The 24,774-nt window shown below is 47.7% G+C and overlaps 1 protein-coding gene across 6 annotated transcripts in view; it reads right to left on the bottom strand.

Annotated features, from left to right (window-relative positions):
- The window catches only part of LOC138350623 (uncharacterized), a 39,850-nt gene that overhangs the window by 10,976 nt on the left and 4,100 nt on the right, over nt 1-24,774 (bottom strand). For all 6 annotated transcript variants that reach the window (XM_069301661.1, XM_069301666.1, XM_069301662.1 and 3 more), the window contains exons 2-3: nt 5,834-8,948; nt 3,158-3,496 (exon numbers count right to left, since the gene is read on the bottom strand). In XM_069301661.1, the coding sequence (XP_069157762.1) occupies nt 3,158-3,496; nt 5,834-8,477 (2,983 nt within the window). In that variant the 5' untranslated portion in view covers nt 8,478-8,948. The remainder of the gene's footprint in view (nt 1-3,157; nt 3,497-5,833; nt 8,949-24,774) is intronic.

Genomic DNA, 24,774 nt, shown 5'->3' with positions numbered 1-24,774 from the left:
TACTCCTCCTCCTGGACCTTCTCCTTCCTCCTCGACCTCCTCCTACCTCCTCTTTCTCCTCCTTACTCCTCCTCCTTCTTCATCGACCTCCTCCTCTAACTACAACAACCAACCACCATTACTATCAGTGCTCAACTGCAGGCCATTCTGGCGTGTTTGGAGGAAGTACGTGATGACGACAAAGATGTTTTTGTATTTGTCGATAGCCGAGGAGCACTTGAGTCCTTAAACAGTCGAAATCCAGTCTTCATGTCCATAGTTGAGGATTGCAAGAAAAGGATAACTGAGATACAGCTGAAAGGTCGCAATGTAAAATTCATGTGGATTCCATCTCATGTTGGAATAGTGCTCAACGAGGTGGCAGATGACTTGGCCAAACGTGCCACATTAAAACCACAAGTTGACATCGAATGCGAATTCACAATGAGACAAATAAAAAGCAAAATCAGAAATATTCAGGCACAGGCAGAAGTGGCGAGGAGAGGTATAATGTATGAGGGAAGCCAAACCATGCAACACTACATGTATGTGAGTCAAAACACCCATTTCACTTATGGCAAAAGGAGAAGTGCTTGGAGTGACTGTGCACATGCGGCTCAGGCTTGGGTACAAATATTACTGGGAATATGGGATAGGTGTTCATGATAATGACACGAAGTGTAAGCTATGTGGTATGTTAAGGTCTCACACCCTTGCCCATTATGTTCTTGATTGTCCGTTGATTAATGTATATAGAAACACTGAGATAAGGACTGTTCCTGAACAAATAGCCTGGATGTGTCACAACGGAAAGGTTGATGATATTCTGGAGAGATATAAGAATTTTGCACCAAGACTGTAATCTTTTGTTGAATTATCTGCATGTCTCTTGCAAATTGTCTATACAGTATACCTAAGTCATAAAAGTATTTGTGTGTACGTCTGATACCATACTACTTGTGTAAAGGAGGAAATGTATATGTTTATCTCTCAGAATGTTCGGTAATATGTTTATTGTTTGTGATGTGTGTCTATATATGTATGAACACGTTGTACTGAACGGGGTGAGAATAGCTTGAGCTACCTCATCCCTTTGTGAGTATTTTACCTCAATAAACTTATTTCAATTTCAATTTCAAGTACTACCAATAACCATAACCATCAATAACCATCAACCTAAACAATCATCAACCACCTCAATCATCAACAATCACAACAATCAATCACCACTAGTATCAACAACAACCATAAACCAACACCAACCACAACAATCAACCACCCCTACCACCAACAACAATCAACCACCACTACTGCCAAATATAATCAACCACCACTACCACAAAATACAACAATCAACCACCAATATCACGAACCTCAACAACTACCAGTACAGTCAACCACAAACGACCACAACCACCATCTACCACTGCCCTCAACCACTACTATCAACAACCACTACCATTAACCACAACTATCAACCACCAACAACCATAAACCACCACCAACAACCTCAACAATCAACCACCACTACCACCAACAATCAACCACCACTACCACCAAACAACACAATAAACCATCACCCACGCGAACTATAACCAACAATCGCCACTACATAAAGTACAACAATCAACCACTACCATCACGAACCACAACAACCACCACTGCAATTAACCCCCCAACCACACCCATCAACCACCACAACAATCAACCACCACAACAATCAACCACCACACCCATCAACCACCACAATAATTAACCCCCACAACCATTAACCACAACAACAATCAACCCCCACAATAATTAACCACCACAACAATCAACCACCACAACCATTAACCACCACAACAATCAACCACCACAACCATTAACCACCACAACAATCAACCACCACAACCATCACCCACCACAACAATCAACCACCACAATAATCAACCACCAAAACCATCATCCATCACAACAATCAACCACCACAACCATCAACCACCACAACAATTAACCACCACAACCATCAACAAACACTACCATCAACCACCGCAACCATCAAAACCAACCACAACTATTAACCACCACTAGAACCAACCACTACCACAAACAATAAACATCACCCACCACTGCCACCAACCACAACCTACCACCACTGCCACCAACCACAACCTACCACCACTGCCACCAACCACAACCTACCACCACTGCCACCAACCACAACCTACCACCACAGCCACCAACCACAACCCAGCAACAATTCCACCACCACTACCATGGATTCTCCATTAAGTGAAAGTAATGAATAAAATATTTTTAACCTACCTTTTATTATGCTTCAGTTTTATTTCTAGTATAGGTAAAAATATATTTTTTAAATATTTCTACATTTTTTATATATATTCCATCAATCTGGAAAACGAGTTTTATGCAACATTTAAGGTTGCGACACGGTCTCAAAATTGTTTAGCCAAAGTTGTGCAGTAAGTTGTGGCAACTTATTTACAACCACACAATAACGTAGCTAATACATGAAAACAAACGTTGTCACACCTGGCTACTCTCCCCACCCACACCTGTAGATGAGAGGAAACACAGAAGCCCACACCTGGCTACTCTCCCTCCCCACACCTGCACATGAGAGGGAACACTAAAGCCCACACCTGGCTACTCTCCCTCCCCACACCTGCACATGAGAGGGAACACTAAAGCCCACACCTGGCTACGCTCCCGACCCACACCTGTAGATGAGAGGGAACACGGAAGCCCACACCTGGCTACTTTCCCGACCCACACCTGCACATGAGAGGGAACACTAAAGCCCACACCTGACTACTCTCCCCACCCACACCTGCACATGAGAGGGAACACTAAAGCCCACACCTGGCTACTCTCCCCACCCACACCTGTCTATGTCACACACTCATGCCAAAGAAAACTTATATCAAGTAAATCTAGCTTGTATTAAGCAAGACAATGTTGGGCTAAATATTGATCAGTGTTATCTTATAAGCAGTGAAGCTTGCTTAATGAATATTCTTGGTCGCTAAACGGTGCTCAAAGTTACTCAAGAAGCCTTATAAGTTCTCTAATTCATGACTTTTAATGTAAAAATATTTTTGAAACCACTGGAAGCACTGTGAATTAAACAACTGAGTTACAGATATTCACGTGTTAAAATGTAGTCAATACGTACTGGTGAGACGCGTGTCACGGAAGTCCAGGAAACTATACCCTCCTCTAGAGGGAGGACACAGCTGAGCCGCCAGGCGGCAGCACCAGTCTATGGCGGGGTCGTCATCAGTGAGGCGCCGCCAGATGGTCAGGCGGAGCCACCTTCCCTGGTACGGCAGACTGCCCAGTGTGTCCGGGTCCACGTAGCCCGTGGCGTCCAGGGTGTCCGGGTCCACGTAGCCCGTGGCGTCCAGGGTGTCCGGGTCCACGTAGCCCGTGGCGTCCAGGGTGTCCGAGTCCACGTAGCCCGTGGCGTCCAGGGTGTCCGGGTCCACGTAGCTCCTGGCGTCCAGGTCAATGCCTGAGGACATACACTGAGATACAGTCACGGTCGTTACTGGTATGTTCTAAGATATAACAAGAAGACATACTGAGCTATCCACTCACCTTACTGCTGGGTTTATTACCTGATGACAAGTCCGTATTTTGGACAGTATTAATAGCATCAAAACTATGTATTAATAGCTTTTAAAAGACACGGTCAAGGTCATCTGTATCAATGGTCAAGGTCACAGTCAAGGTCATCTGTATCAATGGTCAAGGTCACAGTCAAGGTTATCTGTATCAATGGTCAAGGTCATCTGTATCAATGGTCAAGGTCATCTGCATCAATGGTCAAGGTCATCTGTGTCAATGGTCAAGGTCATCTGTGTCATGGTCAAGGTCACAGTCAAGGTCATCTGTGTCAATGGTCAAGGTCACAGTCATGGTCATCTTTATCAATGGTCAAGGTCGCATTAGAAGGTCATATAAACTAAGTCAAGGTCACAGTGAAAGGTCATCTGGACCAAGTATCAAGGTCACAGGGATAGATGGGTCACCTGAATTATGGATCAAAGTTAATTAACCAAGGGTCTAATTAACCAAGGGATCAAGGTCACAGTGAAAGGTCATCTTGGACAGGAGTTAGGTCACACTGAAAGGTCATCTTAAACAGGAATTAGGTCAGTGTGAAAGGTCATCTTGAGCAGGAATAGGTCAGTGTGAAAGGTCATCTTAAACAGGAATTAGGTCAAAGAGAAAGGTCATCCTGAACAGGAATTAGGTCACAGAAAAAGGTCATCTTGAACAAGAATTAGGTCACAGTAAAAGGTCATCTTGGACAGGAATTAGGTCACAGTGAAAGGTCATCCTGAACAGGAATTAGGTCACAGTGAATGGTCATATTGAACAGGAATTAGGTCACAGAGAAAGGTCATCTTGAACAGGAATTAGGTCAGTGTGAAAGGTCATCTTGAACAGGAATTAGGTCACAGTAAAAGGTCATCCTGAACAGGAATTAGGTCACAGTGAAAGGTCATCTTGAACAGGAATTAGGTCACAGTAAAAGGTCATCTTGAACAGGAATTAAGTCACAGTGAAAGGTCATCCTGAACAAGAATTAGGTCACAGTAAAAGGTCATCCTGAACAGGAATTAGGTCACAGTGAAAGGTCATCTTGAACAGGAATTAGGTCACAGAGAAAGGTCATCTTGAACAGGAATTAGGTCTGTGTGAAAGGTCATCTTGAACAGGAATTAGGTCACAGTAAAAGGTCATCCTGAACAGGAATTAGGTCACAGTGAAAGGTCATCTTGAACAGGAATTAGGCCACAGTAAAAGGTCATCCTGAACAGGAATTAGGCCACAGTGAAAGGTCATCTTGAACAGGAATTAGGTCACAGTGAAAGGTCATCCTGAACAGGAATTAGGTCACAGTGAAAGGTCATCCTGAACAGGAATTAGGTCACAGTGAAAGGTCATCCTGAACAGGAATTAGGTCACAGTGAAAGATCATCTTGAACAGGAATTAGGTCACAGTGAAAGGTCATCCTGAACAGGAATTAGGTCACAGTGAAAGGTCATCCTGAACAGGAATTAGGTCACAGTGAAAGGAGATCTGTACCACGAGTCAAAGTCAAAGTGGTAAGTCATCTGAACCAAAAGTTTGGCGTCGCTAAATACTTCATGAAATTATTTATGCACAAGAATATATACAGCAGCGGAATGTTTCGAAAATTTATTATTCATGGAGTAGTCGCCCTTAATAAGTCTATATTTGTAATCAAAGTAGAAGGTTTGTCACCCTTAAGGTGACTATATTTGTAAACAATATAAGGTGTTTGTCACCCTTAAGGTGACTATATTTGTAAACAATATAAGGTGTTTGTCACCCTTAAGGTGACTATATTTGTAAACAATATAAGGTGTTTGTCGCTCTTAAGGTAACTATATTTGTAAACAATATAAGGTGTTTGTCGCTCTTAAGGTTACTATATTTGTAAACAATATTAGGTGTTTGTCGTCCATAAGATGAATATATTTGTAAATAATATAACGTGTTTGTCTCCCTTAAGGTGACTATATTTGTAAACAATGTTGGGAGCTTCTCGCCCTAAGGTAACTATATTTGTAAACAATATCAGGTGTTTGTCTCCCTTAGGGTGACTATATTTGTAAACAATATAAGGTTTTGTCTCCCTTAAGGTGATTATGTTTGTAAACAATATAAGGAATCTTTCGTTCATAAGGTTGTAAACATATATGTAAACAATGTAAATCTGAATTACTATATTAAACATGACGAATGAAGCCTTTTGCGTAATTTTGGTATTAATAAATAACCCTAAAAATTATGGTGGAAAATATGAATATTTACCAAGATACTGCAGGTGAGGAAGGCGAGGCAGGTGACGGATGAGGACGGGCAGTTGCTGTAGTGTGAGGTACAGGGTGAGGCTCCCGAGGGTGTGAGGCAGGAGGGGTATGGCTGCCTCAGGCAAGACACCATCAAACCCCTCTAAGGTACACTTATTGCCGGGGGCTGTCAGCCTCTCCAAACATTGTTTTGTTATCTCAAAATCTTTGCTGAATAATCCATATTTAAAATATTTAAGAATTAAGGATATGGTTACCTTCATTTTTGCCAGCACTGACAGTGTAGACAGACACTGCTCTAGTTGGGATAGATCTTGCATGACTAGGTAAATTTTCTTATGTGTCACCCTCTTAAGAACAAGCGGCAGGACAACCCACGAGTCAACACTCCATATTTCCCACTCTTGTTCTGTACGCAGCTTCTCACACACGGCTTGGATGACGTGCTCACTCCCGCGGGACTCTGCTACATGCTTCAACAGCTCGTCAGTCTTATATGTAACCATCTCGCACAGGTCAATTATGTGAGTAATGAACTTGTGCTCTACTCCCCGGGCACACAGCACCCCGGTAGTGCTGAGTAAAATGTTCTGCCATCTGAGGTGCGCCCAAAGCTCATGTTGCACGTCGTCAATATCAAACTTTGACTCTCTCAGGTGATCTCCCAAGGAGCGTTTTTCCTTACGTACAACATCCACCAAGAGGTCAATGATTAAAGACCTTTCCCCTGACACACGGTGTGATGCTGGATCACCTCGGTCTTGCTCAGCCCTCAACAAGAGATCGACCAGCCCCCTGCTGGCACAATACTCCTGGTACCTGGCGTGAAAATAGCCAAACACCCACACCACATTGAGGCCCCGACGGTAGCTGGTTCTTGTGAAATAGTTGGACAAGACCTCCTCCTGCGGCAGTCCCAGAGTGTCACACTTCTCCCTAATCTCCGCTTCTGTCTCCGGCCAAAGGTCGTACTCCTGCCTCTGGATCCCTCTTAAACTAATCTTTTCTAAGAACCTCAAAAACTTTTTCACATTTTTGTCACATTTTCCTTTGGGTTCGGTCACGTGTTTGTCTGTGAGTCTGGACACCAGTTTGTTGGTTATGAAGTCATGAATCTTCTCGTAGACTTGAGTGTTTGTGGTGAGGTTGTTAAATTCTTCTGTAGCCTCGACACAGAGCAGCGCCAACAAGGTCAAGGTGAGTGGAGTGTTGAGGTACTCACCCAGGAACTGACTCATCTGCTCCAGCTGCTGGGTAAACCTCCCTGTGATGACACTCCGTTGGCTCTCTTCCTCCACCAGCACCTTGATGGTTCTCTCGGCGAACTCCACGCGACGTTCTGGAGTGATGCCCAAGACGAGGATGTTGCAGCGAGGTCTGGTGTGTGGGACGAGCTGTGACAGTTGATGGTCCCACCCCGGCCGTGTGGTTATCACCAACCTCACATCCTTGCCAGGCAGGTGCAACAGCTCCTTCACCAGCCTTCCTGAATGGCCGTTGACCTCGTCGTAGCCGTCAATCAGGACTAATATATTTAAGCTCAAGATTATCTCCTTAAACAGCTGGAAGTCAGCGTCAGAATCACTAAGTGATTGAGGCAGCAACTGGCGGAGGAGACCATCGAAGGTATTAAGATGTGAGTCCCTGCACTGTACATAGAAAACGAGGTCCACAGTGCCCAGGTGACGTATGGCAGCAGGGTCCTCTACCCACTTCTCGAGGATGAGCTTGAGTAAAGTTGTCTTGCCCATACCACCTTCCCCCGTCAGGAGGGCACACTGAGGGACTCTTCCGTCCTCTCGTCTCATACTCAAGATGTCTTCATAGTTTATATCCTGACCCTTGGCAGCGTGGGAGGGTCTTGCCCCTATGACGGGATCTTCAAGGAGTCGCAGTCGTGTAAAAGCAAGACTTGGGTTGTATTTAATGTTGAGGAGGAGCCACGGTGCGGGAACAATCTGGTACAGCAGTTTATACCCGTCAGTTAGCTCCTGCTTGCTCTTCTGCTTAACCTCTTCTGTGATGTGGCTTTTGAACACCTTAATATCCTGGTGGAGCTGAGCTAAATAATCCACCTCTGAGGAATCCAGCGGCTCTCTGATCTTTGCCCGCAGTCCATCAATATACTCTGTGGCATCTCTGCTCGCCAGGTCCACATCCTGGCGGTCTATCCTCCACTTGTTGCCGGCCTCAACCAACATCTTCGTCATTAAGTCTGTGAGATCCGTCAGCTTATTCTTCAGGTCTTGCTCCGTTATTATCACATTATCATGGGCCAACGTGTTTCGGTGTTGCTTCAGGCTGTAAATGAGGTGTTCAAGTGATGGTCCCTGAGGCCCTGGAGTGGTCCACGCGGGGTCATTCATCTCAGCCAGACCACACACACGTTGCAGGAGTTTATACAACAGGGTGATGTCAAAAGTTGCCGCGTCAGAGGAAGCTTCGAGTTTATCCCTCTGGTGATCATCGAAGACACGCCTGTACTGAGCATTGGTGTACCCCAAGTCCTGAGTGAGGTAAGTCACTACTGGGAAGGTGCCCCGGTACGACCACATAAACACACTTGCTAGCGCGTCTCGTCCTGCCTTAGTCACAGCTAGTTCATACCGCAGTCTGTTAAAATCTACTGGCATTGTGGAGGACATATTGGGCTTTATGGTTCACTCTTCACACTACGTTGGTCAAGTTTAACACCAGCAGTCAGAAGCCAACGGTAAGTTTCTTTTACTAAAACATTAACCATGTGGGTTCACAGTTGACAACATAATTTATTGACAAGAATTGTGTCAGGCTTTGTTACACTATTCATATATGAGCGAGATATTTATTTAAAATCTCCACACCTTAATCATTTCCCAAAAATTCTTCTCCACTTGTTTATATTACAATACACATTTAATCACATTCCAGGCCAGACAATAACTTAGTCGTGACTTTATCCTTGTTGGATGTGAGCATTATTGCTTCCCAGTTTTATTGGTTATTTTATTTAATTTTGTTATCAGGTCCTTGATTATTAATAAATAATACGAAGTTATTTATGTCTTAGTTTTTCTATTATTATAGACTTTCTACGATTTCCATCTGTCTTTAAAACTTCGTCGGGTTTTCGTCACCTGGAAATACAAAATTTACTTTATCAACACAAGTTGTATTTGTTAAATAGTGAAATAAATAAATTTTGTGACTGAAAACTAATAATAAATTTATTTTTGGGTTATTCCTCATCTTTCCCGTTTTGTTTTATAACATAAAACTTGTCTATATTTTAATATAAGTCAAGTAATCAATGTCGTGTTGACTTTTGGGTTATGGTGCGTGAACACGGCTTATTTTCTCATATGTAAACTGTATTGTGCAGAGATTGTTCACTTCTGGAGCCGTATTAGCCAATTATGTACAAAATTGACATCTGTGTCTTTGACAATACCATGAAGCCAACAGTATGGTGTTGATACTTTATTATATATTTTCTTAGTCGAATATACAGAATATCTAACAGAAGTGCAGCACATAACGGTTCAGACAATCTTTCCTGGAATTCAGAATTAAGTATAACCAACAATTTCACTCCTGGACACTGCTGACACCTTCCAAGATCACAAACTTATACCCACAATTTACCATAAACCAATAGTTTTGGAATGGGAATTATTTCACAAAAAATAATTCTGAATAAAACTAATAAATATTTTCATATCCAACCTTCATTTAGATTTGATTTTGAAGAAACTCTAGAGCCAGAAACCACAATCACAGGTCACGAACCCGATTAAAACTATCCCAACAACATATTTAAGAGAGACTGTCTGTTTGTCTGTGTATCCAATGTTGGCGGCCAGATGCTTGGCGCCAGCCGCACCCAACCTTGCAGGGGAAATGGTCTGAGGTACGGGACGGACATAGGCAGGTCGGGGGTTGGCCTAAGTTAAATACTCCAAGAAACCACGTACGATTTCTATTGGGTCAATTGCGAAATATTTGGTGTGCTCCACCTAGAGTTTTCAGTGGAAAGTAATTTTTTGACAGAAGAGGTGACGAGGGGAATGAGGGTAGGAACCAAGTGGGGGACCAATGGGGGTGGGATGATGGGGGAGAAAATGGAAAGAGGTAAGAAACCGGGTTAACCGGGAAAAGGTAAGGGTTAACGCTGACGAGCCGGAGGAGGGCAGGTAGGGTTAACGCTGACGAGCCGGAGGAGGGCAGGTAGGGTGAACCTGGCCAGGTGTGGGAGGGCAGGTAAGGTGAACACTGGCCAGGTGTGGGAGGGCAGGTAGGGTGAACACTGGCCAGGTGTGGGAGGGCAGGTAGGGTGAACCTGGCCAGGTATGGGAGGGCAGGTAGTGTGAACACTGGCCAGGTGTGGGAGGGCAGGTAGGGTGAACACTGGCCAGGTGTGGGAGGGCAGGTAGGGTGAACACTGGCCAGGTGTGGGAGGGCAGGTAGGGTGAACACTGGCCAGGTGTGGGAGGGCAGGTAGGGTGAACACTGGCCAGGTGTGGGAGGGCAAGTAGGGTGAACACTGGCCAGGTGTGGGAGGGCAGGTAGGGTGAACACTGGCCAGGTGTGGGAGGGCAGGTAGGGTGAACACTGGCCAGGTGTGGGAGGGCAGGTAGGGTGAACACTGGCCAGGTGTAGGAGGGCAGGTAGGGTGAACACTGGCCAGGTGTGGGAGGGCAGGTAGGGTGAACACTGGCCAGGTGTGGGAGGGCAGGTAGGGTGAACACTGGCCAGGTGTGGGAGGGCAGGTAGGGTGAACACTGGCCAGGTGTAGGAGGGCAGGTAGGGTGAACACTGGCCAGGTGTGGGAGGGCAGGTAGGGTGAACACTGGCCAGGTGTGGGAGGGCAGGTAGGGTGAACACTGGCCAGGTGTGGGAGGGCAGGTAGGGTGAACCTGGCGAGGTGTAGTAGGGCAGGTAGGGTGAACACTGGCCAGGTGTAGGAGGGCAGGTAGTGTGAACACTGGCCAGGTGTGGGAGGGCAGGTAGGGTGAACACTGGCCAGGTGTGGGAGGGCAGGTAGGGTGAACACTGGCCAGGTGTGGGAGGGCAGGTAGGGTGAACACTGGCCAGGTGTGGGAGGGCAGGTAGGGTGAACACTGGCCAGGTGTGGGAGGGCAGGTAGGGTGAACACTGGCCAGGTGTGGGAGGGCAGGTAGGGTGAACACTGGCCAGGTGTGGGAGGGCAGGTAGTGTGAACACTGGCCAGGTGTGGGAGGGCAGGTAGGGTGAACACTGGCCAGGTGTGGGAGGGCAGGTAGGGTGAACACTGGCCAGGTGTGGGAGGGCAGGTAGGGTGAACACTGGCCAGGTGTGGGAGGGCAGGTAGGGTGAACACTGGCCAGGTGTGGGAGGGCAGGTAGGGTGAACCTGGCGAGGTGTGGGAGGGCAGGTAGGGTGAACACTGGCCAGGTGTGGGAGGGCAGGTAGGGTGAACCTGGCGAGGTGTGGGAGGGCAGGTAGGGTGAACACTGGCGTTGCACCACTACACTTTGCGCAGATACAACCTGACTTATTTCCAGCTTTGGTTTTTAGTGAGTGTATGATGGACACAACATCTGACGGGCTGACTGGTGAGAGGAGAAGAGAGTTTGGATAGCTGCCTGAGAGATATGTGTTGATATGTGTCTGAGTCTGTGGGATTTTACTGGCAAGGTTAGCACCAACCGATGAAAAGAAGCTATTAAATTCATTCGCCATTTCTAAATCAGATGACGGTGTAAGGCCATCCTTAGAGAGTGTTATCTGGTTGTGGGAGTGTTGTTTAATTCCTAGGATATTAGAGATGGTATTCCATGTGCTTTTCATGTTGCCTTTTGCTTCTTTGAATCTAGTCTCATAATATGAAAGTTTAGCTTTTCTTATGATACTGGTAAGCACTGATGAGTACCTCTTAACTACTTCCTTTGTAACTAGCCCAAACCTAAATTTCTTTTCATATTCATGTTTATTGTTGATTGATTTAATTATGCCACTTGTGAGCCACGGGTTATTTTTTCTTTTATCAGTTACTTGTTTGGTAAGGAGGGGACAGTGAGTGTTGTAGAGGCTTAGAGTTTTGGAGAGAAAGAGGTTAGTTAATGAGTTTATATCCTGTGTATTATTGAATTCAGATTCCCAGTTAATATTGTGAAGTGCATTAGAAAGATTGCCTAAAGCTGATTCACTGTGTAGCCTGAATGAGAGTTTCTTGCTTTCTGGTGGTGTTGTGTCCATGTTTGCTATGAGGAAGGTAGGATAGTGGTCAGTTGTTCTGTCATAGATTACCCCAGATGTAAGGGGAGCTGTTATATTAGTCCATAAGTGATCCAGAGTAGTGGTAGATGTTTGAGTGACTCGGGTGGGCTTGGTGATTGTGGGGATTAGCATACAGGAGTGCATGCTGTTACGTGAATAGTCAACTTGAGGGTTGTTTTGAAGACCCAGGTCAATGTTGAAATCACCTCCCAGAATGATGTAATTTTTGTTGAGATTGTTATTTATGATAAGATTCCTTACGTTGTCTGAGAATGAAGCAATGTTGGTATTAGGAAATCTATAGATGGCACCGATAGTCAGAGAGGATTTAAGGGATTTACTGGAGAACTTGGCAAAGGTATATTCACAATAGTCATCTCAATCACTGATGACACTATTGCAGATGAAGGTATCTTTGTAATATATTGCTGTGCCACCTCCTTTTTTATTAGGCCTGCAGTTATGAATGGCTTTATAACCAGCTAAGTTGTAGAGTTGGGTATAGTCTTTACTTAGCCAAGTTTCTGTTAAAATGATGAATGATAAATTAGTACCTAGTGCTGTGAGTAGTGCATTTATATCAACAAAATGTTTACCAAGTGACCTAACATTTTGTAAGAAACATGTAAGAACATGAACATGTAAGAAACATGTAAGAACATGAACATGTAAGAAACATGCAAGAAAATGAACATGTAAGAAAATGAACATGTAAGAAACATGTAAGAAAATGAACATGTAAGAAAATGAACATGTAAGAAACATGTAAGAAAATGAACATGTAAGAAACATGTAAGAACATGAACATGTAAGAAACATGTAAGAACATGAACATGTAAGAAACATGTAAGAACATGAACATGTAAGAAACATGTAAGAAAATGAACATGTAAGAAACATGTAAGAAAATGAACATGTAAGAAACATGTAAGAAAATGAACATGTAAGAAACATGTATGAACAAAATGCATGAACATTTTGTAAAACATGTAAGACTATGCAATGAATTGAACTTGCAGAGAACATGAAAGAGAATATGTAAACAGTTGTACAGAGAATATGCTGTGAACATAGTGAAAACACAAAAATACGGTAAGATTATTGGTAATTGCAACATTTAAAATTCTTGCAAGGGCAGAGTTGAGCATGGATCTGGGGGAGGAAAGGTTTAGGTAGAGTTGTGCAAGGGGTGAGATGCGCAGAGAAGGGGGTGAGAGGGAGAGGTGATGTGGGGGGGGTGGTGAGGGGGATGGGGGAAGATATAGAAGGAAGGCGGGAGGGAGAGAAGTAAGTAATTATCAAAAGGAAGGCACCAAACCGGGAAGGCTGTGTAGCACCATCAAATGTGCGGGATAATCAGAGGGCGCTAAATATCACCAAGGATGCCAATACGAGAACAAAAACGCATAAGGCGAATGATATCAAAAGTATCCGAGTCACCAAGAATACTATCAAGAGACAAGCGACCACGGGGGACGGTCAGAAAACAAGACACACGCTCGTCCCGGAAGTGAAGACATTCAACAAGGATATGCACGATTGTAAGAGGGACAATGCAATTGGAACAATAAGGAGCAGGGCGGCGCTCCATCAAGTGACCATGAGTTAAGCGAGTATGGCCAATACGCAACCTCGCCAGGGCCGTTTCTCATCGCCAGTTACGATGGTAGGAGGACGGCCACGAGGACACACAACTTTTAAGAGAACGTAGTTTGTTACCCTTAACAGACGACCAACAATCCTGCCAACGAGTAGGGATGGAGGAATGTATAACCGGGTAAAAGTCGGAATAAGGAACCCCTTTACAAGAGATGGGACAAGAGTGGACAGCTTCCCTGGCGGCAGCATCCGCACGCTCATTTAAAGAGACACCAATATGGTTGGGAACCCAACAAAACTCAACCGACTTAAATTTACTGTGAACAAGAAACAGCCAATGCTGGATCTCGACAACCACTGGATGAACCGGATTAAAGGACCCGAGAGCCATGAGGGCACTATGAGAGTCAACAACAACTCCAAAGGAAGATTGACAACGAGAGAGCAGGAGACGAAGAGCATACAGAATAGCATAACGCTCTGCTGTGAAGATGTTAGTCTCCGGAGGTAAGCGACACATATAAGTGTGATCAGGAAAAACAACAGAGTAGCGAACACCGTCCGCAGTCTTAGACCCATCGGTAAAGACGGAAACGGAGTGGGAGTGAGAAGAAAAGTGCTCAAGGAAAAGGCGTCTTAGAACCGTAGGAGGGTTAAAAGCTTTAGGGATGTGGGTCAAGGAAGTACAAAACTGCGGAAGGGGGACACTCCACGGGGGCAAAGAAGGAAGAACACTAGGAGAAATAATAGAAATACGAATGGAAAGAGAATCCTGTAAGCGAGATAACCGGACAGAAAGAGGGAGAGGAAGTGGTGAAGAGGAACAGGAACCGCAGGAGGGGTAAAGGTTAAAGCACGACAGAGGCTAGAGGAAGGATGTTGCAAGGACCGCGCAAGATAGCGAAGACAGTAGCGATCACGGCGGTCCTGGAGAGACAGGAAGCCAGTGTCAACATACAAGCTAAGGACGGGAGTCGAACGAAAGGCACCAGAACTGAGGCGCAACCCAGTATGGTGCAAAGCATCAAGACGGCGAAGAGTAGAAGGAGAAGCAGACGAGTAAGCAGGGCAACCATAATCGAGCTTAGACAGGACGAGAGAGGAATGGAAAGCAAGGAGAGTGCGCCAATCTGCCCCCCAAGAAGTATGGGACTATACCTGAAGGAGGGTGAGGGCCTTAGAACACTCAACATGGAGGTAAGAGATATAGGGCGACCAAGACAAACGAGTGTCAAAGAATAACCCCAAAAGCTTTGTGGGATCTTTGTACTCAAGGGGATGACCATAAAGTGACAAAGAGGGACGAAGAACGACCCGTTTCCGAGTAAAGGTCATGGCACACGTCTTAGAAGTAGAGAACTTGAAGCCATGATCGGTGGCCCAAGACGACACGGCATCAATCGCAAGTTGAAGCCGGCGCTGAAGGAGAGGCGAATCATCATCCTGACAGCAAAGGGTAAGATCATCGACATAGAAAGAGGAGAAGACACCTGAAGGAAGTGAGGAAAGAAGACCATTGAGGGCAACCAGAAAAAGAGTAGTGCTCAGAACACTACCCTGGGGCACACCTTCGTATTGCTGAAAAGAAGCAGAGAGAGCGGTACCAAGGCGCACCCGAAAGGAACGACGAGAGAGGAAGCTGCGGAGAAAGAGAGGGAGATGACCACGAAGGCCAAAAGAATGAAGCTGGGATAGAATATGATAACGCCAAGTGGTGTCGTAAGCCTTTTCCAGGTCAAAAAGGACGGCAACAACGGACGTCCTCGCAGCAAAAGCAGTACGAATATTGACCTCCAAGTTCACCAGGACATCTGTCGGGCTGCGGCACTAGCGGAAACCAAATTGAGAAGAGGAGAGGAGGTGATGGTGTTCCAGAAAACACATCAGACGAACGTTAACCATACGTTCAAAGAGTTTGTAGACACAACGTGTGAGGGGCAATAAGGTGAAAGTCTTTAGGGGATGTTCCCAGAGACCCTGGTTTGCGAACACGGAGGACAACGGCATCGAGCCGCCAGTCCTCAGGGACTGACGACGACTCCCAGATCCGATTATACAGACTCAGTAAATACTGATATGCGCACAGAGGGAGATGGTAAAGCATGTCAATGAATGCCATCGGAGCCCGCCGCTGTAGAACCGCAGAGGGCCAGGGCAGAACGAAGTTCAGAGAGAAGGGATCATTATAGGGAAGCTGAAGACGAGTGCAGAAATCTAAAGGACGAGACTCAAGGACAGGTTTACGAAGAAGGAAAGATTGGGGAAGATGAAGACCAGAGCTAACAGAAGAAATGGGAACCCAGTTCGGTAGCGACCTGCAACGGGCCCACCACAAGAGTACCACGGAGGTGAAGGACCGGTGAAACATCAGGAACGAACTTACCCGCTATCTTACGGATACGCTTCCAGATCTGTGGCAAAGGAGGTTTTGGACGTAATGGTGGAGACATAAGATGCCCAACATTCACGTTTAGCCATACGGATGGCTCTACGGGCCACCGCACTTGCCTTCCAAAAGAAAAGAAAAAAATTGGCCGTCTACCGACAGCGGTGTCTCTTCCAGGCTGCACGCTTACAGTGGACAGCCCGAGCAGAGTCTGCATTTCACCAGGACACGCCCTGCCGTGGACCCTGAGAGGAAGAGCGAGGAATAGAGCAGAGGGCAGCTTCGAAGACAGTGTCATGAAAAAAGAGGAGAGAGCGAGGGAGAGGTCAGAGAGATCAGCACTGAGGGTAAATAGGTTCCAGTCCGCTTTAGCAAACTGCCACCTAGGGAAGGAGAGGGGAGGGTGAAAAGAAAAAAAAGTAACAAGGATGGGGAAATGGTCACTGCCATGGAGGTCATCAAGAACCTGCCACGTGAAATCCAAGTAAAGAGAAGACGAGCAAAGAGAAAGATCAAGACAGGAAAGGGTACGATTCCGAGAGTTCAAATGCGCGGGTTCACGAGAATTCAGAAGAGACAGGGAAGAACAGAGGATAAACGGCTCAAAAAGGCGACCTCGGGTGTTCGTCAGAACATCACCCCAAAGGGAATGACGACAATTGAAATCACCCAGCAGAAGCACACGCTTCGGCAAGGAGTCCAGGAGGTGTTTCAGATCAGGAAGAGAAAGCGGGACACTCGGAGGGGAGATAAATGGAACAAACAGTGTACCATTTCCCCACAAAGATACGGGCAGCAGAACAATGGAGAGACGAAGGAAAAAGTAAGGGGACAAAGGGAAAATCAGAGCGAATCAAGAGAGCAGAATAGTTAGGAGCCCAAGCAACAGCTGGTGGGGGGGGGGGGAGAGAAAGGAATAGCCACGAAAGCGACCAGGACGAGCACCAAGCATCGGCTCCTGGAGACAGACACAAAGGGGCGAAAACCGCGAAATCAGAAGTAGGAGTTCAAGGAAATTGGCGTAATAACCTCGAACGTTCCATTGAAGAATAGACATCGACGAGAAGAGAAAGGACAACAACAGAGAACAAGGAAGAAACAAAGGCGAAAGAGCAACATAGCACGTTAAAGAAGATCAGGGTCAGCAAAGTCAGGGTTAGGGGGGCATGGGTTAACTGAGCAAAGACAGGGAAGGAAGCGGGAGAACAGACCAGAGGCGGACGGGCGGGGTCCGGAGGAAGAGGAGGAGACAACCGAGAGGAGCAGTCAAGGACAGCAGCAGGAAGAGGGGGAGGAGAAAGAGGGGAGCGCACTTCAGCAAGGGCAGCAACCGAGAGGGAAGCAGGGGCCAAAGAAACCTCCATAGCAGGAACAGGGGGCGCAACCACCGAAATGGGAAGGGAAGGAGTGATAGAATCAGAAGTAGGGGCCGAGGAAGAAAGCGAAGCCTTCTTACCTGCCGGAGAGGAGGAAGGAGAAGAGCCAGGCTTACACTTCTGACTTAAAGAGACAGGTGTCCCAGCAACTACGTACTGGACAACGGATTCCAGCGTCTCAACAGGAGAAGCTGAACGAGAGCACACACGACGGCCATTAGGAGAGCGATGGACATCAGCCCGCACTGACAGGTGGCGGGGAGAGTCAATAGACGGAGGAGAAGGATGGGAAGGAGGATCGGAGGGAGATGAGGAAGAAAACACAGGAGACATGACAGTCCGGGCAGAAAGAAGGGGAACCCCAGACAGAGGACCCGGAGGGGGACCCTTCAGGACAGAACTCAAAGGAACAGAGGAGGGGGCAGTGGGCGCATCAGGGCCCAAGGCCCGGAAACGGTTGTGAGTCTGAGGAAGGTGGGAAGGACGAGGAGAGAAAGAGCGCAACACGTGAGCATAAGAGACGTTAGCATAAGGCGGGAGCAGGCAAACCTGGCACCTCGCGTCAGGAAAAGACAAACGCTCCCGGTGCTTCAAGTTGAGGACGGCTGCCTCAAGCTTGTAATGGACACACGCACGGGAGAAGGTTGGATGGGCCTCACTGCAGTTGAGGCAACGAGCCTGGGGAGAAGCGCACTCCGACTTAGAGTGAACTTTGCCCCCACACAAAGGACAGAGAGAGACAGTCCCAGAGCAGCGGAGGGCACCATGCCCAAACCTCCAGCACTTGTTACAGAGCCGAGGAGAAGGAATGTACTCCTGAACAGAGCACCTGGCACCAGCAAGAATGACAGAGGGTGGAAGGGTCCAACCATCAAAGGTAATCTTCACAACCCGAAGGGGTTGACAGCGATGACCACGAGGGGGACGAGTAAACGAGTCTACCTGTAGGACAGAATGGCCTTGGACCTCAAGAATATGACGAATATCATCGTGATAGTCCTGCAGATTCCGAACACCGGTCGCAATATGGGGCGGGAGGAGAATAGTGCCAACACTGGCATTCAACACTGGCCTTTTGTGCCTCTAGGCTGCCCCTTTATGTGCCTCGAGGCGGCCCCTTTATGTGCCTCTAGGTGGCCCTTTATGTGCCTCTAGGCGGCCCCTTCATGTGCCTCTAGGCGGCCCTTTATGTGCCTCGAGGCGGCCCCTTTATGTGCCTCTAGGCGGCCCTTTATGTACCTCTAGGCGGCCCCTTTATGTGCCTCTTGGCGGCCATTTTATGGACTTCTTAGCGGCCTCTTTATGTGCCTCTAGGCTGCCTCTTTATGTGCCTCTTGGTGCCCCTTTATGTGCCTCTAGGCGGCCTCTTTATGTTCCTCTAGGTGGCCTCTTTTTGCGCCTTTGGGTGGCCATTTTATGTGCCTCTAGGCGGCCATTTTATGTGCCTCTAGGCGGCCATTTTATATGATGAGCCTCTACGCGGCCCTCCATCATTGCTCCTATAAGAGACTCTCAGGGGACGGAAGTTTACTTGTAGTAAACTCCATGTAAGTTGTTAACATTATACTGTGAATATTGTCCACAAGAGAGCGGAGGGGGAGAGGGCGATCTACACAGAAGCTCAGCTGGGAACCCTTGCAAGAAAATAAATAAATAATTCAAAGTCTAATTAATATGATATAGCAAAGTTCGTGGTAGGGGGGTAGCTTTGGTACTCTTTAAAGTTGTACTCATTACATATATGCCATTCCCTGTTGGGCACATACCCAGCAGGAATTACTGTTAGAAATTAGGTGAGGCTAGCTCCCTGAGTAGGGTCTTCTAGCTCGCATAGACAGACATTAAGTTCCATTGATACATATGTATATAATTTCTTGTTCTCTTTGTGTTGATATATTTAACAACTTATTATTATTACCTTTAATATAACTTTTCATCCTTTTGACAGCATCAATCCTGTTATCTATACTTTTCGAAGAATGTGTAAATATAGCGTCCTTAATCTCTCTTAATAAATGAGCACCATTTCTCTACCTAAACCAGAAGCCAACACCACAATGATCACAGGAGTTAGGTCAAAATATTGACAAGTTTTAAGTTATAAAATATAACAAAATGCAGGAGGCAGACTTTGGAATTTTATTTGTTTTAGTGATCTCAAAAATGTATTTCTGACCCAATGTTTAACACTAACATCTTGTTTTAATTAGGGGCCGCCTAGAGGCACATATAGAGGTCGTCTAGAAGTACTTAAAGGGGCCGCCTAGAGGCACATAAAGAGCCGTCTAGTGGTACATAAAGGGGCCGCTTAAAGGCACATAAAATGGCCGCCTAGAGGCACATAAAGAGGCCGCCAAAAGGTACATAAAGGGGCCGCCTCGAGGCACATAAAAAGGCCACCTAGAGGCACATAAAGAGGCCACATAGAGGCGCACAAAGTGGCCACCTAGAGGTACATGAAGGGGCCGCCTAGAGGTACATAAAGGGCCGCCTAGAGGCACATAAAGAGGCCGCCTAGGGGCACATAAAGGGGCCGCCAAGTGGCACATAAAGGGGCCACCTACAGGTGCATAAAAGGGCCGCAGAGAGCCACATAGAGGTGCATAAAGGGGCCACCTAAAGGTGCATAAAGAGGCTGCCTAGAGCAACATAAATGGGCCGCATAGAGGCGTATATAGGAACCGTATAAAGGCAAATAAAGGGGATGACTAGAGATACATAAAGGGGCCGATTAAAGGCGCACAAGGAAACCGTCTAGAGGCGCATAAAGGGGCCGCTTAAAGGCACATAAATTGGCCGCCTAGAGGCACATAAAAAGGTCTCCAAGAGGTACATAAAGGCGCCGCCTAGAAGTACATAAAGGGCCGCCTAGAGGTACATAAAGGGGCCGCCTAGAGGCATATAAAGGGGTCGCCTAGAGGTACATAAAGAGGCCACATAGAGGCATATAAAGGGCCGCCTAGAGGCACATAAAGGTGACGCCTAGTGGCACATAAAGGGGCCGCCTAGTGGCACATAAAGAGGCCACCTACAGGTGCATAAAAGGGCCGCAGAGAGCCACATAGAGGTGCATAAAGGGGCCACCTAAAGGTGCATAAAGAGGCTGCCTAGAGCAACATAAATGGGCCGCATAGAGGCGTATATAGGAACCGTATAGAGGCAAATAAAGGGGATGACTAGAGATACATAAAGGGGCCGATTAAAGGCGCACAAGGAAACCGTCTAGAGGCGCATAAAGGGGCCGCTTTGAGGCACATAAAGGGGCCGCCTAGAGGCGCATAAAGAGGCCGCCTAAAGGCGCATAAAGAGGCCGCCTAGAGGCAAATATAGGAGCCGCGTAGGGGCATATAAAGGGGATGACTAGAGGCACGTAAAGGGGCCGCCTAGAGGTGCATAAAAGGGTCGCCTAGAGGTACATAAAGGGGCACCCTAGAGGCACATAAAGGGGCAGAATTGAGGCACATAAAGGGGCCGCCCAGAGGAACATAAGGGGTCACCTGGAGGTACATATATGGCAGCCTAGAGGTACATAAAGGGCCGCCTAGAGGTACATAAATGGTCCGCCTAGAGGTGCATAAAAGGGCAGCCTAGAGGTGCATAAAAGGCAGACTAGAGGCAAATAAATGAGCCGCCTAGAGGCACATAAATGGCCGTCAAGAGGTGCATAAAGGGGCCGCCAAGAGACACATAAAGGGCTGCCTAAAGGCACATAAAATGGCTGCCTAGAGGCCCAAAAAATGACCAGCTATAGGCACATAAAATGGGCGCATTTAGGCCCATAAAAGAGCTGCCTTGCAGAACATAAAATGGCCCTCTAGAAGCTCATAAATGGAGCGCCTAGAGGAAAAATAAAATGGCCGCCTAGAGGGCATAAAGGGGCCGCTTAGAGGTACATAAAGGGCCGCTTAGAGGTACATAAAGGGACGCCTAGATGTACATAAAGGGCCGATTAGAGGTACATAAAGGAGCCGCCTAGAGGCACATAAAGGGCCGCCTAGAGGCACATAAAGGGCCGCCTAGAGGCACATAAAGAGCCGCTTATAGGCACGTAAAGGGGCCCCCTAGAGGCACATAAAGGGTCACCTAGAGGTACATAATGGGTCGCCTGGAGGTACATAACGGGGCCGCCTAGAGGTACATAAAGGGCCGCCTAGAGGCACATAAAATGACCGCCTAGAGGGCCCAAAAAAGGGGCCCCCTTGAGGCACATAAAATGACCGCCTGTAGGCCCATAAAAGGGCCGCCATGTAGGACACAAAATGGCCGCTTTGAAGCCCATAAAAGGACAGCCTAGAGGGACATAAAATGGCCGCCCATAGGCCCATAAATTACCGCCTGAAAGCACATAAAATGGCCGCAAGGAGGCCCAAAAAAGGGCCGTCTAGAGGCAAATAAACTGGCCGTCTAGAGGCACATAAAATGGCCGCCTAGAGGTACATAGAAGGGTCCGCCTAGAGGTACATAAAAGAGCAGCCTAGAGATGCATAAAAGGCCTCCAAGAGGCACATATAGGAGCCGCCTAGAGGCATTAAAAAAGGCCACCTAGAGGTGCATAAAGAGCCGCCTTGAGGCACATAAAGGGCCGCCTAGAGGCACATAATGGGTCGCCTGGAGGTATATAAAGGGGCCGCCTACAGGCACATAAAATGGCCGCAAGGAGGCAAATAAACTGGCCGTCTAGAAGCACATAAAAGGGCCGCCTAGAGGTACATAAAGGGCCGCCTAGAGGTACATAAAGGGGCCGCCTAGAGGTACATAAAGGGGCCGCCTAGAGGTACATAAAGGGGCCGTCTAGAGGTGCATAAAGGGCCGCCTAGAGGCACATAAGAGGGCCGCCTAGAGGTACATAAAGGGCCGCCTAGAGGCACATAAAATGGCTGCCTAGAGGCCCAAAAAAGGGCCGGCTTGAGGCACATAAAATGGCCGCATTTAGGCCCATAAATGGGCTGCCTTGTTGGACATAAAATGGCCCACCAGAAGCCCATAAATGGAGCGCCTAGAGGCACATAAAAAGATCGCCTAGAAGCCCGAAAAAGGGCCGCCTAGAGGTGCATAAAGGAGGCGCCTAGAGGTGTATAAAGGGCCGCCAAGAGGGACATAAAGGGCCGCCTAGAGGCACACAAAGGGCCGCCTAGAGTCGTATAAAAAGCCGCCTAGAGTCGTATAAAGGTCCGCCAAGAGGCACATAAAGGGCCGCCTAGAGGTACATAAAGGGCCGCCTAGAGGTACATAAAGGGGCCGCCTAGAGGTACATAAAGGGGCCGCCTAGACCTGCATAAAGGGCCGCCTAGAGGCACATAAGAGGGCCGCCTAGAGGCACATAAAGGGCCGCCTAGAGGCACATAAAGGGCCGCCTAGAGGTACATAAAGGGCCGCCTAGAGGTACATAAAGAGCCGCCTAGAGGTACATAAAGGGGCCGCCTAGAGGCACATAAAGGGCCGCCTAGAGGTACATAAAGGGCCGCCTAGAGGTACATAAAGGGCCGCCTAGAGGCACTAAAGGGCCGCCTAGAGGCACATAAAGGGCCGCCTAGAGGTACATAAAGGGGCCGCCTAGAGGTACATAAAGGGGCCGCCTAGAGGTGCATAAAGGGCCGCCTAGAGGTGTATAAAGGGCCGCCTAGAGGTACATAAAGGACCGCCTAGAGGCACATAAAGGGCCGCCTAGAGTCGTATAAAGGTCCGCCAAGAGGCACATAAAGGGCCGCCTAGAGGCACATAAAGAGTCGCCTAGAGGCACATAAAGGAGCTGCCTAGAGGCACATAAAGGGCCGCCTAGAGGAACACAAAGGGCCGCCTAAAGGTACATAAAGGAGCCGCCTAGAGGTACATAAAGGGCCGCCTAGAGGCACATAAAGGGCCGCCTAGAGGTACATAAAGGGTCGCCTAGAGGTACATAAAAGGGCGGCCATGAGTCACTTAAAGGAGCCGCCTAGAGGTACATAAAAGGGCCACCTAGAGGTACATAAAGGGCTGCCTAGAGGTACATAAAAGGGCAGCCTAGAGGTGCATAAAGGGACCGCTTAGTGTCACATAAGGGGCCGCATAGAGGCACATAAAGGGCCGCTTAGAGGCACATAAAGGGCCGCCTAGAGGCACATAAAGGGCCGCCTAGAGGTACATAAAGGGCCGCCTAGAGGCACATAAAGGGGCCACCTAGAGGCACAAAAAGGGCCACCTAGAGGCACATAAAGGGGCGCCTAGAAGTACATAAAGGGCCGCCTAGAGGCACATAAAGAGCCGCCTAGAGGTACATAAAATGGCCGCCTAGAGGCACATGAAGGGGCACCCTAGAGGCACATATAGGGGCGCCTAGAGGCACATAAAGGAGCCGCCTAAAGGTACATAAAAAGATTGCCTAGAGGTGCATAAAGAGGCCGCCTAGAGGCACATAAAGGGGCCGCCTAGAGGCACATAAAGGGGCCGCCTAGAGATACATAAAGGGGCCGCCTAGAGGTACATAAAGGGGCCGCCTAGAGGCACATAAAGGGTCCGCCTAGAGGTACATAAAGGGGCCATCTAAAGGTACATAAAGGGGCCACCTAGAGGTACATAAAATGGCCACCTAGAGGCACATAAAGGGGCCGCCTAGAGGCACATAAAGGGGCCGCCTAGAGGTACATAAAGGGGCCGCCTAGAGGTACATAAAGGGTCCGCCTAGAGTTACATAAAGGGGCCGCCTAGAGGCACATAAAGGGGCCGCCTAGAGGTACATAAAGGGGCCACCTAGAGGTACATAAAATGGCCACCTAGAGGCACACAAAGGCGCCACCTACAGACATAAAGGGCTGCTTTAAGGCACATAAAGGGGCCGCCTAGAGGTACATAAAGAGGCGCCTAGAGGTACATAAAGGGCCGCCTAGAGGTAGATAAAGAGGCGCCTAGAGGTACATAAAGGGGCGCCTAGAGGTACATAAATGGCCGCCTAGAGGTACATAAAGGGGCCGCCTAGAGGTGCAAAAAGGGGCTGCCTAGAGGTACATAAAGGGGCCGCCTAGAGGCACATAAAGGGCCACCAAGAGGTACATAAAGGGGCCGCCTAGAGGTACATAAAGGAGCCGCCTAGAGGTACATAAGGGGCCGCCTGGAGACACATAAATGAGCCGCCTAGAGGTACATAAAGGGCCGCCTAGAGGTACATAAAGGGCCGCCTAGAGGTGTATAATGGGTCGTGTAGAGGGACATAAAGGGACGTCTGGAGGCACATAAAGGGGCGCCTGGAGGCACATATAGGGGCGCCTAGAGGCACATAAAGGGGCCGCCTATAGGCACATAAAGGGACCGCCTAGAGGTACATAAAGGACGAATAAGAGAATGTGAATTTAGTTTTTCTTAATATCTCTT

The sequence above is a fragment of the Procambarus clarkii genome, chromosome 46 (genome assembly GCF_040958095.1).
Source record: "Procambarus clarkii isolate CNS0578487 chromosome 46, FALCON_Pclarkii_2.0, whole genome shotgun sequence".
In the NCBI taxonomy this organism is placed as follows: Eukaryota; Metazoa; Arthropoda; class Malacostraca; order Decapoda; family Cambaridae; genus Procambarus; species Procambarus clarkii.
Note: the sequence above shows the minus strand (reverse complement) of the source record. Positions and strands in the feature narration are given on the sequence as shown.